General features: G+C 49.9%; 1 protein-coding gene across 1 annotated transcript; it reads left to right on the top strand.

Annotated features, from left to right (window-relative positions):
* The first annotated feature begins 1,835 nt into the window (after positions 1–1,835).
* SRM (spermidine synthase) lies at positions 1,836–8,204 on the top strand. Its single transcript, XM_005528292.3, has 8 exons — positions 1,836–2,053; positions 2,191–2,311; positions 2,552–2,644; positions 4,071–4,224; positions 4,914–4,997; positions 5,314–5,459; positions 6,328–6,450; positions 7,013–8,204. The coding sequence occupies exons 1-8, from the start codon at positions 1,908–1,910 to the stop codon at positions 7,028–7,030; spliced, it is 885 nt and encodes a 294-aa protein (XP_005528349.1). The 5' UTR covers positions 1,836–1,907; the 3' UTR covers positions 7,031–8,204.
* Positions 8,205–15,310: the final 7,106 nt, after the last annotated feature.

Raw genomic sequence — 15,310 nt, 5'->3', positions numbered from 1 at the left:
ACAAGGAAATGAGGCCAGAGTGTCTTTCATGATAGACCTTGCTTACAAATTGAACTGCACAGCTCATCTCTTAGAACACAAGGTAATACAGGAAAAGAACATGTTTACTTCTGTGTTTGTGTATTTTAATTGAAAGAGTGTATTTTAAGGGGAAAAAAAATGTGTAGGAGACCAATGGTTTCACCATAAAGTTTCAGAGTCAAAGAGCAGAAGGGAAAAGCACAGATTGGCAGTGTTGTGGTGGGAAAAGGCAGAGGATTCTGTGCTGCAGCTGAATCTCTACAGCCAAATTAACATGTCCAAGTTTTAAATACCCACAGTGAGTTATCTTTCAGTCTTTGTACAAAGAGTAGCAGGAACAGTATAATCAATATTTGATGGGTCAGTGACAGAGTTTATTCTAATGCAGACCCCTGACAGCTGGTAATATTGCTGTGGAGAAGTAGAGAACATGACATTTTAACAGGGCTTTATTTTACAAGGACTCTATAAAGAGATTTAGTTTGTTTTCAGTCTTTTTCCCTGCTTCTGGGAAATAGGGAGTGGAAGAAACTGAGAAGGGGTTTTCCTCCTTGGGTATCTTAGTGTGAACAGTGCAGACTAAGCAGCACTGTAATGGTAGAACAGAGACTTCCTGCTCATAAAATCTGCTTGCACGGCTGGATATTGGAGAATGTTTTGGTAAAGAGGCAGTTAAATAGCAGTTGTCTCCAAGTGCATTTGCAGGGGCTGCCTGTTCCTTCCTTGTCAGCTTTACCAGTTCTTGTTATTTCTTTAACTTGAAGAACAAGTGTTAGCAAAAGCCCTGTTGGCCTGATTAAAACCTCTGGTTTAAATCCTCTGTTTCAAATTCCAAAAAAAGTGACATTTCAAGGTTGATCCTAATTTTGGACTTCTGTTTTCCCTTTATGAGTTGAAAAAGTTTTAAAAATGTCTTTAAGTGACTAGCAACTACATACATGCTTTATTCACTTGGTTGTGCCTGTGAAGTTGTAGCACGAGTTCCTGACTGTGAGGTTGTTTTACTGTTGTGCAGTTGCTGGAGGTCTTTGTGTAACCTGGCTGGAGAACTGCTCTTGGTAAAACCTTGGTGCATTTCTCCAGAAGTCACACATCACATTCTCTAGGGCTGCTGAGCCTCACCTGGGCCCACCAGCACTGGAACTGAATCTGCTTTTGTGATATCCACAGAATCATAGGATGGGTGGAGTTGGTAGGGCCACAGCAAGTCATCTCCATGCTCAAACAGGGTCATCTTAGAGCACGTGGCACAGGATTGTGCCCAGATGGGTCTGGATTATGTCCAGTGAAAAGGACTCCACAGCCTCTCTGGGCAATCCATCCCTGACCTCGGTCACCCACACAGGAGAATTCTTCCTAAGGTTCAGCTGGGACTCCCCGTGCCTCAGTTTCTGCCTGTTGCCTTGTGTGCCAGTGCTTGGCATCGCCAAGCAGAGCCCGGTTCCCTCTCCTTGGCATTTTCCCTTTAGGTATTTACACACCTTAATGAGGAGCCCTCTCACCCGTCTCTTCCCGAGGCCGAACAGGCCCAGCTGCCTCAGCCTTTCTTGCGAGACGCTCTCCCCAATCGTCCTCGCGGAATCCAACACGCAATCCACTCTCCTTACAGCCAGCCCGGACTCTTCCCGAGGGCCGCGGTTGTGCGGGCGGGGCGGGGCGGTGCGGGGAGCGCTCGGTGCCCGGGGCCGGGCGCGCCCTTTCCCCGTGGCGGCGGGGGCGGGCCCGCTCGGGCCCGCCCCGCCCGCCGCGGCCCCACGTGGCTCGGCCGTCACGGCGGGCCCGGGCCAATGGCGGCGCGGGGCCCTGCGCGCGGCTCCGGCGGGGTCAGGCGGCGGCGGGAGCCGAGCGCAGGTGGCCCGGGGGGGGCCGCTCCGCTCCGCTGCGGGATGGAGCGCGGCGCGGCGGCGCTGATCCGCGAGGGCTGGTTCCGCGAGACGTGCCGCCTGTGGCCCGGCCAGGCCATGTCGCTGCAGGTGGAGGAGCTCCTGCACCACCAGCGCTCCCGCTACCAGGAGATCCTCGTCTTCCGCAGGTGCGGGAGGGCGGCCCGGGGCGGTGGGTGGGCGGCGGGGCCGGGCAGCGCCATGCGGTGGGGCCTGGCGGCGCGGAGAGGGGGCGGGGGAGCGCGGCCCCGGGCCGGCTCCAACCCCGCTTCCCCGCTCTGCCCAGCACCACGTACGGCAACGTCCTGGTCCTGGATGGGGTGATCCAGTGCACGGAGCGGGACGAGTTCTCCTACCAGGAAATGATCGCCAACCTGCCCCTCTGCAGCCACCCCGACCCCCGCAAGGTGAGTCGTGCCCGGCCCGCACCTCGGGGTTCCCCCCAGCCGGGATCTACGGAGCCACCCCGGGCCCTGCAGGGCTGCCGGGGCCTGTCGGGGGCCACTCGCGGGCCCCGCGGTTCCTCCCCGGGCTCGGGGCAGCGCGGGCCCGCAGGGCTCTCACGCCGCTCTCCTTTGGCCGCGCAGCCGAAGTTCCACCGAGCCGAGCCCGCTGACAGCCCCGTGCTGTGCCCTCTTCCCTGCCAGGTGCTGATCATCGGCGGCGGCGACGGGGGCGTGCTGCGAGAGGTGGTCAAACACCCGACCGTGGAGTCCGTGGTGCAGTGCGAGATCGATGAGGTGCGTTGTGCTGCGGGCAGGAGCCCCGGGAGCTCGGGCCTCGGGGCGGGCGGGCTGCCCAGCAAAACCAGCCCGGCTTCTCAGCATCCACCGGAGCTGCGGTTTCACCTGCTGGCTCTCGTCAGCACCGGGCGCGTTTGCTGCTGGTTCTGCTGGCGTGACAATGACAGCGCCACCTCTTTGCCTTACAAGTCATCTACGTGGCAGCTGGCTGCCTCTTCCATGTGATTTCTTTCACACGCGTACGATTGAGGCCCTTCCAGGCAGACTTGGGCCAAGCATGGGATCTGGAGGAGTGCCCTGGCTTTTTGGAGGTGCTGCTTTTTCCTCTCCCTCGCTGCCGAGCAGAGTTCTCCTTGCCGAGGAGGATGGTTGCTTTGTTGAGCAGTCTTTGCAACCAAAATCAGGAAATAAGCAGCAGGGATTTGCTTCTGTGATAAATGGACCACTTGCATTAGAAATTATAATAATTTTCTGTCTAGTGCAACAAACTTGGAAGGGAGGAAGCCACTCCCAATTTCCAGGGCGTGTTAAGGCTTTGGGTTATTGATGCTGACTGTTACAAGGTGGGCACCTGCTAAGAAACAGCCTGGGACTGGTAATCTGCTCACAGAGGCCTCCAAGTGAGAGTGGGCGTTAGGATGTGGGCTGGCAACTCTGTCAGACCACTGAATTTATTCTTTTCCCAGTCTCCCTCTCAGCCAGTTTTATTTTACTCTACTTTACTCAGCCTGATATTTTACTTTATGAGAAAGTTTTGTTCTGTTAAGGACAGGAAACATTGCTAAATGAGATTGTGTGCTCTGCCTGCCAGCTAAGTAGGCAAACATCCCTGGTTTTAACAAGCACTGCCTGACACCAGCATATTTTTTTGGTTTTGCCAGCTGTGAGAAGCTGGTAGTGTTCAGTACAATTGCTGGGCCCAGGGCAGTGGCTGTCTAACAATTTTAGAGAGAAAACTTTATTTTACAAAGAGATTGATATAATGACTATAGTGCAGAGATGGGGATATTTCTCATCTTGCATTCAGAAACCTGCTGGCATGGTTTTACTTAGGAAGAAAAAGAAATAGATTTAGCTGAGATCGCCTATGCAAGCGATGTTCTGTAGGGAAAAGGAGCACAGAGCAGTCTGACCTGTAATCATATTTGCTCAGTTCCTCGGGGAGCTCTTGGAGCTCCAGGTTTTTGTTGGGTTTGGCATGGACAGACCAACAATGTCACCAAACCCTGAGGCTGTAGGAAAAGGCTGAGAGTTGCTTGCTGGCTGAAGATGCTGGCAGCTCTTGTGGATTTCACTGGCGAGTCAGACTTGAGCTGAAGGAAGGAAATGACTCATTGTGCTGTTCTTCCAGTCACAACTGCACAGTAGTCTGAGAAGCAGCTTCTTGTAAGCCTCTGACCCACTTGTGCTCTCTGTGTTGCAGGATGTGATCCAGGTATCTAAAAAATACCTCCCAGGGATGGCAGTGGGGTATTCCAGTGCTAAGCTGACCTTGCATGTGGGAGATGGTTTTGAGTTCATGAAACAAAATCAAGAAGCCTTTGATGTGATTATCACGGATTCGTCTGACCCCATGGGTAAGAATTCTAGCCATAAAAGGGCACTGCTTTCCACATCCCTCCTTCATTTTTTTTCTTCTGCCTACCTCTTGGAAGTTATGCCAGCCTGCTCAGGATCCTTTCGAGTGAAAAGACTCTTGCTGACTTGGTTCTTTTAGTAGGGGAAGGATGGAAACCATGAAATTGTATTAGCAGGCCTTCAAGCCAGCCTTTTACATATCTCTCCTCAAAATTCAGCTCCAGCAACTATTTCTTCTGGCAGAGTTGTTCCCTGAGTCCAGCAATCCCATGGGAGATACAGCTGCTGGCAAGGGCAGCTTTGCACATGTGGCTCACACACTGCTGCTGCAGCCCCTACCCCAAAGACAGCTGTGGTCAGGCTGCTGGATTTCTGAAGGGGGAAACTGAGGTAGAGAGGGACCAAATGTAGATATGGCACCTCATTTTAGCAACCCATCAACGAGTCTGAGTCACCTTCAGTCTTGCTCTAGTCAACACAGAGGGAGGCATCTCTAAAAGGCAGTTTGGAGCAGGAGTTCTGCTTAAAAAATGCTCTGTGAAGCAAGAGACAGCTGCTAAGACTTGGTTTAATGTAGGACCTGGGCTTGCTATTTAGCCAAGCTAAAATTCTGACTGTTTTGCCCCTGCTAGGTGCAGGCTGGGGTTCACCTAGGCTCAAAACTTTTCTTTATTCACCTTTGTCCCAGGTCCTGCAGAAAGTTTGTTCAAAGAATCTTATTACCAGCTGATGAAGACAGCTCTGCGAGAAGATGGGATTCTCTGCTGCCAAGGTGAGGATGCTGTCCCTGGGCAGAGGCTGATGCCACAGACCTTTACATACCAAGTGGGAGGCACAGAGGGGATTCTTCTTGGGGAGATGTGATGCAGGGAGTGAAAAAAGTCACCTCCCAGGTAAAGCAGTGGTTTTGTCTCTGTCAGCTCATTAATTATTGGACTGGGCTTAGCAAAACTGGCATAAGGGTCTTGTCTTTGAAACCACATGAGCTGTACAGGTTGAGACTTGGAACCACTGCTAACCTGGCACAGTTCTGTGCAGGGAAGAGGGGCAGCTCTCACCTTGCATCCTGACTTCCTTTCTCCCTGCAGGTGAGTGCCAGTGGCTGCACCTGGATCTCATTAAGGAGATGCGTCAGTTCTGCAAGTCTCTGTTCCCGGTTGTGGAATACGCCTATTGCACCATCCCCACGTATCCCAGCGGGCAGATTGGCTTCATGCTCTGCAGCAAGAACCCTGTGAGTTTCAGGCACCTCAGGTGTCCTTTTCCATTCCCTAGAAGCCTGCCTGAGGCTGTCCCTTGCAGAACTTGAGCTGTGGCACTGGACTCTCCCAGCTGTGGGGTCTCAAGGTTCTTGGTGGGGCCTGGCTCTGCCAGCCCAGAGCCCCAGAGCTGCAGTGCAGCCTGCTCAGTGCTGACTGAAGTGCAGAATGGACCAATTGCTTTAGAAATGGTCATAATTTTCTGTCTAGTACAACAAACTTGGAAGGGAGGAAGTCACTCCCAATTTCCAGGGCGTGTTAAGGCTTTGGGTTATTGATGCTGACTGTTACAAGGTGGGCACCTGCTAAGAAACAGCCTGGGACTGGTAATCTGCTCACAGAGGCCTCCAAGTGAGAGTGGGTGTTAGGATGTGGGCTGCTAACTCTGTCAGACCACTCAAGTTTACTCTTTTCCCAGTCTGCTTCAATGTGTCTGTCAGATGGGTTTGGGGTGCCAGCACTGCTCCACTGTACATGATTAATCTGGGATGCTGGCAGCATGCACCGTGCCAAACTTAATACAAACATGGATTCTCCTTTGAAGAGCAAAGCCTTGTTTCTTGGATGCTCAGGCACTCTCACAGCTTCATCTGGCACATGGCTCATGCTGTCTGACCTCATGCACTGACATCTGTGCATGAGTGCTGCTCACAGGAGTTACAGAGCATAAACCCCAGCCCTTGGAACTGGGGCTGCGCAGAACCTTTGACCTCATACTAGAACAGAAAGTTATTTGTTCTCCTGTGAGTCATCTCAGTTCTCTGCCATGGATCAGAGTGCCTGTCACACAGCCTTTGGCTCCTTACCCAAATAGTCAGAGCTACCTGACTTTGTTTTTTGCAGAACACAAATTTCCGGGAGCCCGTGCAGCAGCTCTCGCAGCAGCAAGTAGAGGAGAGGAGTCTGAAATACTACAACTCTGAAATTCACCGGGCAGCATTCATTCTGCCAGAGTTTGCACGGAAGGTAAGCCAGGCCGTGCCACAACACCTCCCTCAAGGATGAAGTAGGAGTGGGAGTAGATAGGACTGAGGATTTCCTGCAGTCCCAAAGACTTCTGTGGGCAAGTCAGAGCAGGACAACGTTTTGTATGAGAGAGCAGAGTATGAGTCAGTCAGGGAAGACTAGAGTTCATTTAGGAGCTGTTCTTTGGGCTGATGTCCCATGCCTTGATGACAGATCCCTCCTGCTTCACCTACGAAAGCCAGGTCCAAGAGCCTGCAGAGCTGGTGTTTCCCACTGGAAAGCTCCAAAAGTCTTAGATAAAATGTGCTTGTGATTTCTAGTGCAAACCAGAGGGCAAAGAAGGGATGCTCCAGTATAGCTCAGTCTTGCTTTTTGAAGGATGGTCTGTATTTTCACATTATTCCATCATCTCCCCACTGCAGGTTCCAGAAAAAAGAACTCCTTAGAGTGTCACAGGAATGAAGGCAAATGCCATAACTGTATTGAGTGATTCATATTTCTGCTGCAGCCTGGCAGAGCTGAGGCAGCTCCATCCTGACAGTTTGTCTTTGGCTCTCTGCAGGCCCTGAGCGATGTGTGAGGCCGAGATGCTGCTTCCTTCCTTCAAGCTGGACTCTGAGATCATCAGTGATGTGGCTGGGATCTTCTCAGCAGACTGCAGATTTGCTCTCCACTGTGTGGGATTGTTTAACCCTTGGCCAGCCAACATTCCCTCTGATGTGTTAAAGATGATGGGGCATAAGCCAGATAAGACTATTGAAAAGGTCCAGTGACTTATTGCGTGAGGTCAAAACTGTTCTTTCCAGTGCTGGAAATGTAAGATGTCTTTTTCCTTTCTCTCCTCCCTGCACCCATTCTAAATTCTCCCAACCACACCCCACATCCCCCCCAACTGACATGATGTATTTATAACTGACACATATTTCTGTCTGGTGGTCTGGGAAGAGTTCAAAGGGTCCCTGACTCAGCCTTAAGCACAGAGAGAGAGAAAGAGAGAGAGAGAGAGCTTTGTGCACAGTTAGCTCACTCTCTCCTCATGGGAGCTTCCTGCTGCTGACACATTTTGACTGGTAACAGGTCTGAGCCTTTGTGTCCCACTGCCCTGCTGTGACTCCTGCACTGCTCTGCAGCACAGCTGGAGAAGTCACAGTGCACTGTTGCCATTCACAATAGGTCTCCCTCCAACCCTGATGGAGTAGCAGTATTAAACACCAGCCAGGCAGGCTGGCAGCAGTCTTGTGGCTTCTTTTTTGGTTGTTAATTTTTAAAATTGGTCAGAAACAGAAGTGCTGAGGTGCCAACAGGCTGACTCCTGTTCTTACCTCTTGCCCTCAAGGAGGTTCCAAAGAATGTTTATCAATATGGTGATAGGTGCTTTATATATATATCTATATCTATAGATACATAAATATATATCTATAGATATTTAGATATATAAAAAACAAACCTTAGCTCCATTGCCTGATGTTCAGTACTGATGCTGGGGAGTCAGTTGTGCTGACAAATCTCTCATCTCAGTCATGTTGAGATGCCTCAGGCCTGGGTATTTGCAAGTCCTTAGGAGGCATCATTGTTTCCAGTGCTGCCCCCAGATGCATAATTTGTTTTTCACTGTACTCTGTAAGATGGATCTGCCTTCACTTCTTTACTTCTGTTCTGAAGATTCCGTGGTGTGGGAATCGCCCTCCCAGCACAGCCACTGTGCCACTGTCACTCCCTGCACTCAATTAAACACTTGGCTCTGGTTAAGGTGACATCAGTGTGGGTCAGTGTTCTCTGGGGAGAGAGTGGGGGGGGAAAAACAGAGATCCTGAAGGTTTGCTGTGCTTCCAGGTGCACTCTCTAGTCGGTCTGACTTCCTCTCTTATCTTTAGGGATGATGAGTTATCATCAAAATGAAACGCTGAAGTGCGATCCCATTGCATGTTTTGTGTTGTGGTGTAGCTGCCCAATAGCTCCTCTCATCCTCTGTGCTGCAGACTCAGTACCTGCTATCCAAGCTGTTCTCCAGTCCAAGTGCTGCCTCTGTCACAGTTTTCCAAGTGCTTTTCCAGCTTCCCATCTCCCTGCTGCTGTCAGGTAGCTCCTCTCAGCCCTGGCCCCATGGAGCTGCTTCTTTTCCACTGCAGCAATTGTGGTGCCTCAGGGGCTCTGAGGGCTGAATCACTGATTCAGGCTGGGGAAAGGCACTAGGTGGCATTAAGAAAACACAAAAATGCTCCTTCTGAGAAGCTTTTTGGCTTGGTAAGAGAGAACTAGAAGAAGCAGACTTCAGCTGGGGTTGGGGTTGAGCTTTGCCATGATAAGTGACCCTACAAACAGTGCAGGTGCTCCAGCCACTCTGTGCCCACAGCAAAGGATTTGTGGGGTCAGTACTCTCCTGCTTTCTCCTGTTTCTGATGGGACCTGGCACTTCTTTCCTTCTGCAACCTGTATTGGTACAGTTTCTTTGTGGTCCCAAGAGCTGCAGAGCTGAGTCTAGATCTCTGTATTCTGGTGTTGAGAAGATAACACCTATTTTTCTCTTGATTGTCCGGGTGACTGTCTTCTTTCTCACACAATTAGTTTGGGTTAATGAGGCATTTTCATTGCTCCATTCTTGTATTTTTATAAGGAGCAGACCAGTAATGGAGGCTGGTTCTAGCTGCTCGTGTTGAAATTCCTGTGGGTCCTGAACCTCACTCAGCCTTTCATCCTTGACAGAAAATGAGCTCACTTTTCCCTAGAATGGGAATCAAGACCAGGACTATGGTCTGGGAAGGCCTTAGAGCAGCAGCCAGCCAGTAACAAGTTCAAGCCTTTCACCCATCCTTGGTGAGTACAACAATGCCCAGGAGGGAAAGAGCTTCCTCAAACCTGTTGTTGGCCTCCACACAACTAATTACTCCTTCTGGTTCTTTGAGCTCTCTCCAAATACGTGAGTTCAGCGAGTGGCCAGTGATGAGAGCAGAAGACAAGACTGTTTCCCATCCAAGTCACACATCCTCTGTCCACAAAGCCCTATAAATCTAGTTTCTGAGTGATTCCAAGTCACTGTTCCCCACAGAGAGTTCCAAACACTTCAGTGCCTTCAATGTGAGAAGACAGAGCTCAGTGCCTGAATCAACACTCATTAAATGAATGCAGCAAGAGAGGGAGCAGGGGCTTGTGCAGCTGTGGTTGGTCCCACCTGAGCAGCTCTGAGCTTCAGGACGTAAAAATCACCCCTGTGCTGAGCACTGCCACAGCTCTATGTGCCCTGTGAGCTGCTGGGATGGTGTTTGGCACCTGCAAGGTGGTTGTGTCTACAGATCCATCATCCCTTCCACAGATTTGTGTCTGAGCTGTTATGCTGCAGGATGTGGTGGCCAAGGGACGCTGGGGGTTGAAGAGACACTGGAAATTTGGGTAATGCTCAACAGGAGGAAACTGGGGTCTCATGTAGAACTGAGCACTGACCACTTTTGCAGTGTCTCTAGGTGGGCAACTGAAATACCTTTTTCAGAGTTTTAGCTGCCATTTGCCTAAGGCTAGTTAAGCTATACTGCTCATAAGCAAAGAGTCACAAAGGTGATGTTTGTCTAGACATGCTGCAGTCGTGTTCCAGCATCTCATCCAGCCAGGAGCATGTGAACAGGGGATAGGCTTTGTCCCAGGTAACGTAAAATGTCAGAGCAGGTGGAGACAAGCAAGGGAATGGAGGCTGATGGGCTTTTTAATCCATTGCTTAAGTTGCTTGGCACCTTTTGAACTGTGTCAAACTGCCCTGAGCTTTAGTCATTGAACTAACTCAGTTTTTAGAAATTCAGAAGAGTTTCAAAAAATTGAGAGAAACCTCTTGCCTGTATCTCTTGAGCCTTTTCAGTCAGTTAATTGGCCTGAGTGTCATATTGACCCAGAGCTGATGTTATTGAGGCCTGGCTGAATTATTGATGGAGCTTGGCTGGAACAAGAGGCTGTTGAAGAATGACATTCATCAGAACAGCAAGCAGTCAAATCAGTAAGCAAGCAGTCAAAAAAGTAGAGGAAAGTTCCTTTGCTAAAATGATGGAAGAGGGAAAAGTGTGGACATGAAAGGACAGCTTAGGTCTAGCAGAAGAGCCAGACAAAATGCTGTTACAAAGATGAGAAATCTAAAGTTAAATACTGAGAAGTCTGGGGAATGCTCTTTCCTACTCATGTGTTGGATGGAGTTTATTCCTTCTAAAATATGCAAAAGATGGGGAACTGGAGCCACAGAATTGCAGTTGTAGCACAGTGATGTGTGAAGCAGATAAAGATGGGGGTGTTTTACACATGGTAGGGATCTCAGTGCAGGCCTTTCAAGGATCAGCAGTTCCTTGAACTGGTACTTAAGGGCTGCTGCAGCAACCCACAGCCAGGAAGGAATTCACTAAACAAAGCTAATTCTGTGTGAAGAGCAAGATATGATGAATATGATGCCTCTGCATGTGTTTTGCCTCCTTAAGCTGTAGGAGAGAAGTAACCAGAACCTCACAGGATCTGCAGTTCCTGGTTAAGGCTCTCCCAGCCATGCAGGACCTCCTTTAGTGCTCCCAGTCTCACAGACCCATGTGTTAACACCCCTGGTGAGGTCTTGGAATTGCCACGAGGTGCAGTGCATAAGCAATCCCTCAGATAATCCAAATGATAAAGGAAAGTTTCTATCCAACTCTTGTCCAGCCAATCTTGCCACCAATGGGACAATTCTGGTGTAACAGAGGTCATGAGTGGGTAGACAATAACCCCAAACTGCACAGCCTGAAATGCCTCCTGCTTGGAGCCAGGAAAAATGTTTCAGTGTTTCCTATTCTTAAATAGGAGAGTTTAATAGTGAGTAGTTATTTCTGAGGAAGATTTTTGGTGGAATAATTGAAATGCTTAACTGCATGCAGTCAAATAACAGAAGGCTTTGAGCATACAGGTGAAACTTTTTGCTTGCCCTTCCCTCATTGTCCTGCAGTCCCTTTGGGGCTGGCACACAGAGAAGGCTCCCTCTCCAGAGAGCTGTGACAGACTTGTGGTTGTGAGAGCAGCATCCCCGTGGTTCTTCCTCCCCTCCTCAAACCAAGACATCCTCCTCTTCCTCCTCCTCCTGGCAGCTGCTCTGAGCAGGGATGAGGCTCCTGCCATCTCTTCCCTGGGTTTGTTAGATTAGTGCCAGTGAAAAGCCATGGCTGAAGCAGCCATCTGCACACTCCTCCAGGGCCCTGGGGAGAACAGTGCCAGGCAAAACTGCAAACCTGGCCTGTTTAATGAGCTCTCATTTCAAGCCTGTGAATGAATTGGTTTCCCCTTCCAGAAAGGCTCACGACTGTCAGCTAACTATTGCTTTATTTATTGCATTCACCTTTGTAACCTGAGGGCAGAGAACAAGGTTTCCAATGACACCAATGACAGAAAGGTGTTTTAGCTTCCCTCTGCTGCAGGTGAGTGCCTTTACCTTTGGGAACCAGAGACTTCTGGAAGCTTGGTGTGATCTGCTGAGTGCTTCAAACAATGGGTGACCTGAACCCAGACCAGGTAACAAACAGCAAATATCCACGACATAGATGAGAGAAATTGAGAAATTATCTCATTCTTTGATGTGGCATCTGGTGCCAGACACAGTGACAGCTCTTCTGTTCCTGCAGCCCAGTCTGTGCTGCTGCACAGACACACAGGCCTCTTCCTTGGGTGACAAAACCTCTCCCACTGCATGTTGTATGTGCAGCCTTTGTCACAAGGAGATGGGGTTCTCTTGAGTGATTGTGGAAGCATATTCTGCTGTGCTTCTGAACCCACTCTGCAGCTCTGCTGGAGCCATGCTGTCAGACAAAATCCTTGGAGAGGCAAGCTTTTTCCAGTTGTTGAATGCAGAAATCCCTCCTGGAGAGGGCTCCACTCAGGTTCCCATGGTTCTGGTCACAGCTGCACTGATTTCAGAGAGATCTGAGTGCAGAAATCCACTCAGGCCACGTGCAGCTGAGGGCAGGAGAGGATCAAGGAACATGACTTCCAAAGGGGAAATCAGATAACAGAGAAGGTGCTAAGAGGAAAGAATAATCAGAAATGTTTATTGTTCCAAGGGAAGACTTTTACCATTTCCTGTACAGGATCATAACCATTTAAGGGTCAGGAAAAAAAAATTAAAAATTAAATAAATAAATATATAAAATTTGAGGCCTTCTTAAAGGTCAGACAACTAATGCACATGGAATAGGAACAGTAGCAATAAAGAACAATCCTGGTGCTGTACATTCAATTCTATCTGATTACAAAAAAAGAGCCAGTTTCATCACCAGAGAGTTATTTTACTCCCTTTGGAGAAGGAGATGGTGCTATATCTGGTGCTGGGGAGGTGGTCAGCAGCATCTGCAAAGGGGCTGGAGGACAGACCGACATAGGGGAAGCAGCAGGGGGTGAATGTGAGGAAAGGGAAGGGCACTAGAGAATGTGGAGGAATCTGGGAAAGACGTGCCCAATATTGAGAGAAGCTGTAGCAGAACTCAGGGGGAACATGTTTGGATTTAGAGATCCATTCCTGCTGTGGGCACTGGAATGTGCTTTGATGTTCACTGCTGCAAGAGACACTCAGCCTTGCCAAGGCCAGGCTCAGATTTTGGCTGTGCTGTGCTTGTCACCAGGCTTCGAGCTGGTGTATCTGAGCAGGAACTCCCTCCAAAGTCAGCCCTGCTCAAGAGGTAACAGTTATTTATTACTGCCCTTTAATTCCAGGACACATTCACAGCAGCCTGGTCCCCATTTACATCTCTGTGGGTCCCCCTAGAAGCTGATGTCTGGCTCAGCACATCCTCTCCTTTTGGTAGATGGTCACACCTGGGACCCTGCTGCCTCAATGGAGCATGATGAAAACAGCCCATCCCAACAGCACGAGGCAGGTGAAGCTGTGTTTGTTGGAAGGAGCAGTTTGGGTGGAGACCTGCCTGCACTGTCCAGCTCTGCCTGGCCTTGGGGCCAGTGGTCCTGCAGTGTGGGACTCAGCCACTGCCTGCCTGTCAGCCCAAGCACATCTCACACTCCTGGGCACCTGCCCTGCATTCCTTTTGAACAGCCAGCTGTACTTTGGTCTTCTCCCACTTTGAATTCTGTCAAGGGAATTGGCTGGGGGTCATTTGGTACGTGCCTGTGCCTTGTCTGCTCACTGGAACCTGGTGCTTCACTGCTCTTCCTCAGCCCCAGAGAGGGAAGTGTTTGACAGAGTCCATTACACAGGGCTAACACAGAAATCCTGATAAACTGGCACAATCAGTTTGGAAGGAAACTGATCTAAAGGTAATGTTTTATCTGGATATGGTGCATGGAAGCCAGCTCTCACATGGAGAGGAAGAAACAAGGAGGTCTGCAAAGTTTTCTGAGGTAAATTCATATCTGGAAATTGCTGGAATGTTATTTGTCCCCACAAGACTCTGACTTGGAAACGGTTTTTTCTGTCTTCCAATGACAGATCCTAGCATTTCTTTTGCAGTATGCATGGAAGTGATAGCATCTTTTCCCTTAAGAGCATCCTGGGTGGCATGACTGGCAATAGGAGCTGCATTATTTGCAGGCAAATTTCCATTATGCTTTTCCCAGGAACTGTAATGCTGGTAAGAAGCAGAATTGACAAACAGGTTTTTCTGCCTTCTGTTCTTAGTTCTGCCACAGCATTCCCTGGTCAAGTCACCTCTCTGTAGGGTTTTTTTAGTGCTAAATTAGGATGATGATTTACCTTTTGACTGTCATTTGTTGTTAGGGAAGGACTTGCCATGGAGTGGATGCTTCTGGAGAAAGGACTGGTGATGAGATGGGATCTCAGCTCAGCCTCTGCATCTCACGGGCAGGTGACAGTGGATGCCATCCCGGCATCCCAATTTTGGCTATGGGTATCTGGACAAGAAGAATGTGTCAGAGTTTTCCACAGGAAGCTATTCCTGGCACTACAGTGTCATGGAGGCAGCCTCCCGAGAGGCCAAGGCCAGGCAGACCCATTGGTTCTGTCAGTGTTCATCTAAGAGCAATCCTCAGAGCATCACAGCTTTAGGATGAGGAATCTTGGGGCACCTGGCTGCAAAGGACCTTGCTTTTCCACAGGAAGGAAAGGCTGATGTCCTGTTGCCTAGGGGCAGCTGAGAGGTGGCATCTGGGAAAGCAAGGCCAGCCAGACCCATTGGCAGCTTTCTTCTGGGAACAATCCTGGGATGTACAGAATTTTTGAAGTGGATCCCACTTTAGGCCATGGGTGATGGAAGGATCTTTTCCACAGGATGAAAAGCCCTGTGCCCCAGTGTCTCAGGGGCAGCTCGAGGTGGACCATAGGAGGCCAACACCAGCCAGACCTGTTGGTCCTGGTGGCTTTCTCCTAGGATCCATCCTCAGAAAATCCCACTTCTGTCCACAGGCTCCAGGCCATGATGGATGGTTCTTTTCCACAGGAATAAAACTCAGCACCCCTGTGGGGTCAGCTGAGAGGCAGCCCACAGGAGACCAAGGCCAGCCAAGGCTGTTGGTCCTGGAAGTTTTCATCTGGGAGCAATCCTTGGACATTCAGAATTTCAGGAGGTGCAAGCCCACTTTTGACCCTGGTTTTTGCACCTGGCTGCATGAGTGGCTCCTTTCCACAGGAAAGAAAGCTTTTCACCTCAGTGTGTCAGGGGCAGCTGAGAGGCAAAGGGTGGCCAGACACATGGGCCCTGGCAGCTCTTGTCTGGGAGCAATCCTCAGACACTCCCAGTTCCAGGAGGCAGAATCCCTCCATGGATTTATGCCATGGAGGATGACTCTTTTCCAGTGTCTGGGGGTAGCTGAGAGGCAGCCCTGAAAGGACAAGGCCAGCCAGAACTGCCAGTCCTGTCAGGATTTTTCTGGGAGGAGTCCTGGGCCGTTTGCAATTTTAGGAGGT

This window comes from Pseudopodoces humilis, chromosome 24, assembly GCF_049639895.1.
Source record: "Pseudopodoces humilis isolate 2021_Gansu_Grassland_sample_001 chromosome 24, ASM4963989v1, whole genome shotgun sequence".
Lineage (NCBI taxonomy): Eukaryota > Metazoa > Chordata > Aves > Passeriformes > Paridae > Pseudopodoces > Pseudopodoces humilis.
This window is presented reverse-complemented; position numbering and strand designations above follow the sequence as displayed.

What these genes read in the sequence shown, in the direction of transcription:
- SRM (XM_005528292.3), top strand. Translation starts at nt 1,908, where the DNA reads ATGGAGCGCGGCGCGGCGGCGCTGATCCGCGAGGGCTGGTTCCGCGAG. An exon ending in TGCAGTGCGAGATCGATGAG is followed by an intron (nt 2,645 to 4,070) that starts GTGCGTTGTGCT and finishes TCTGTGTTGCAG; the next exon opens with GATGTGATCCAGGTATCTAA. An exon ending in GGATTCGTCTGACCCCATGG is followed by an intron (nt 4,225 to 4,913) that starts GTAAGAATTCTA and finishes CCTTTGTCCCAG; the next exon opens with GTCCTGCAGAAAGTTTGTTC.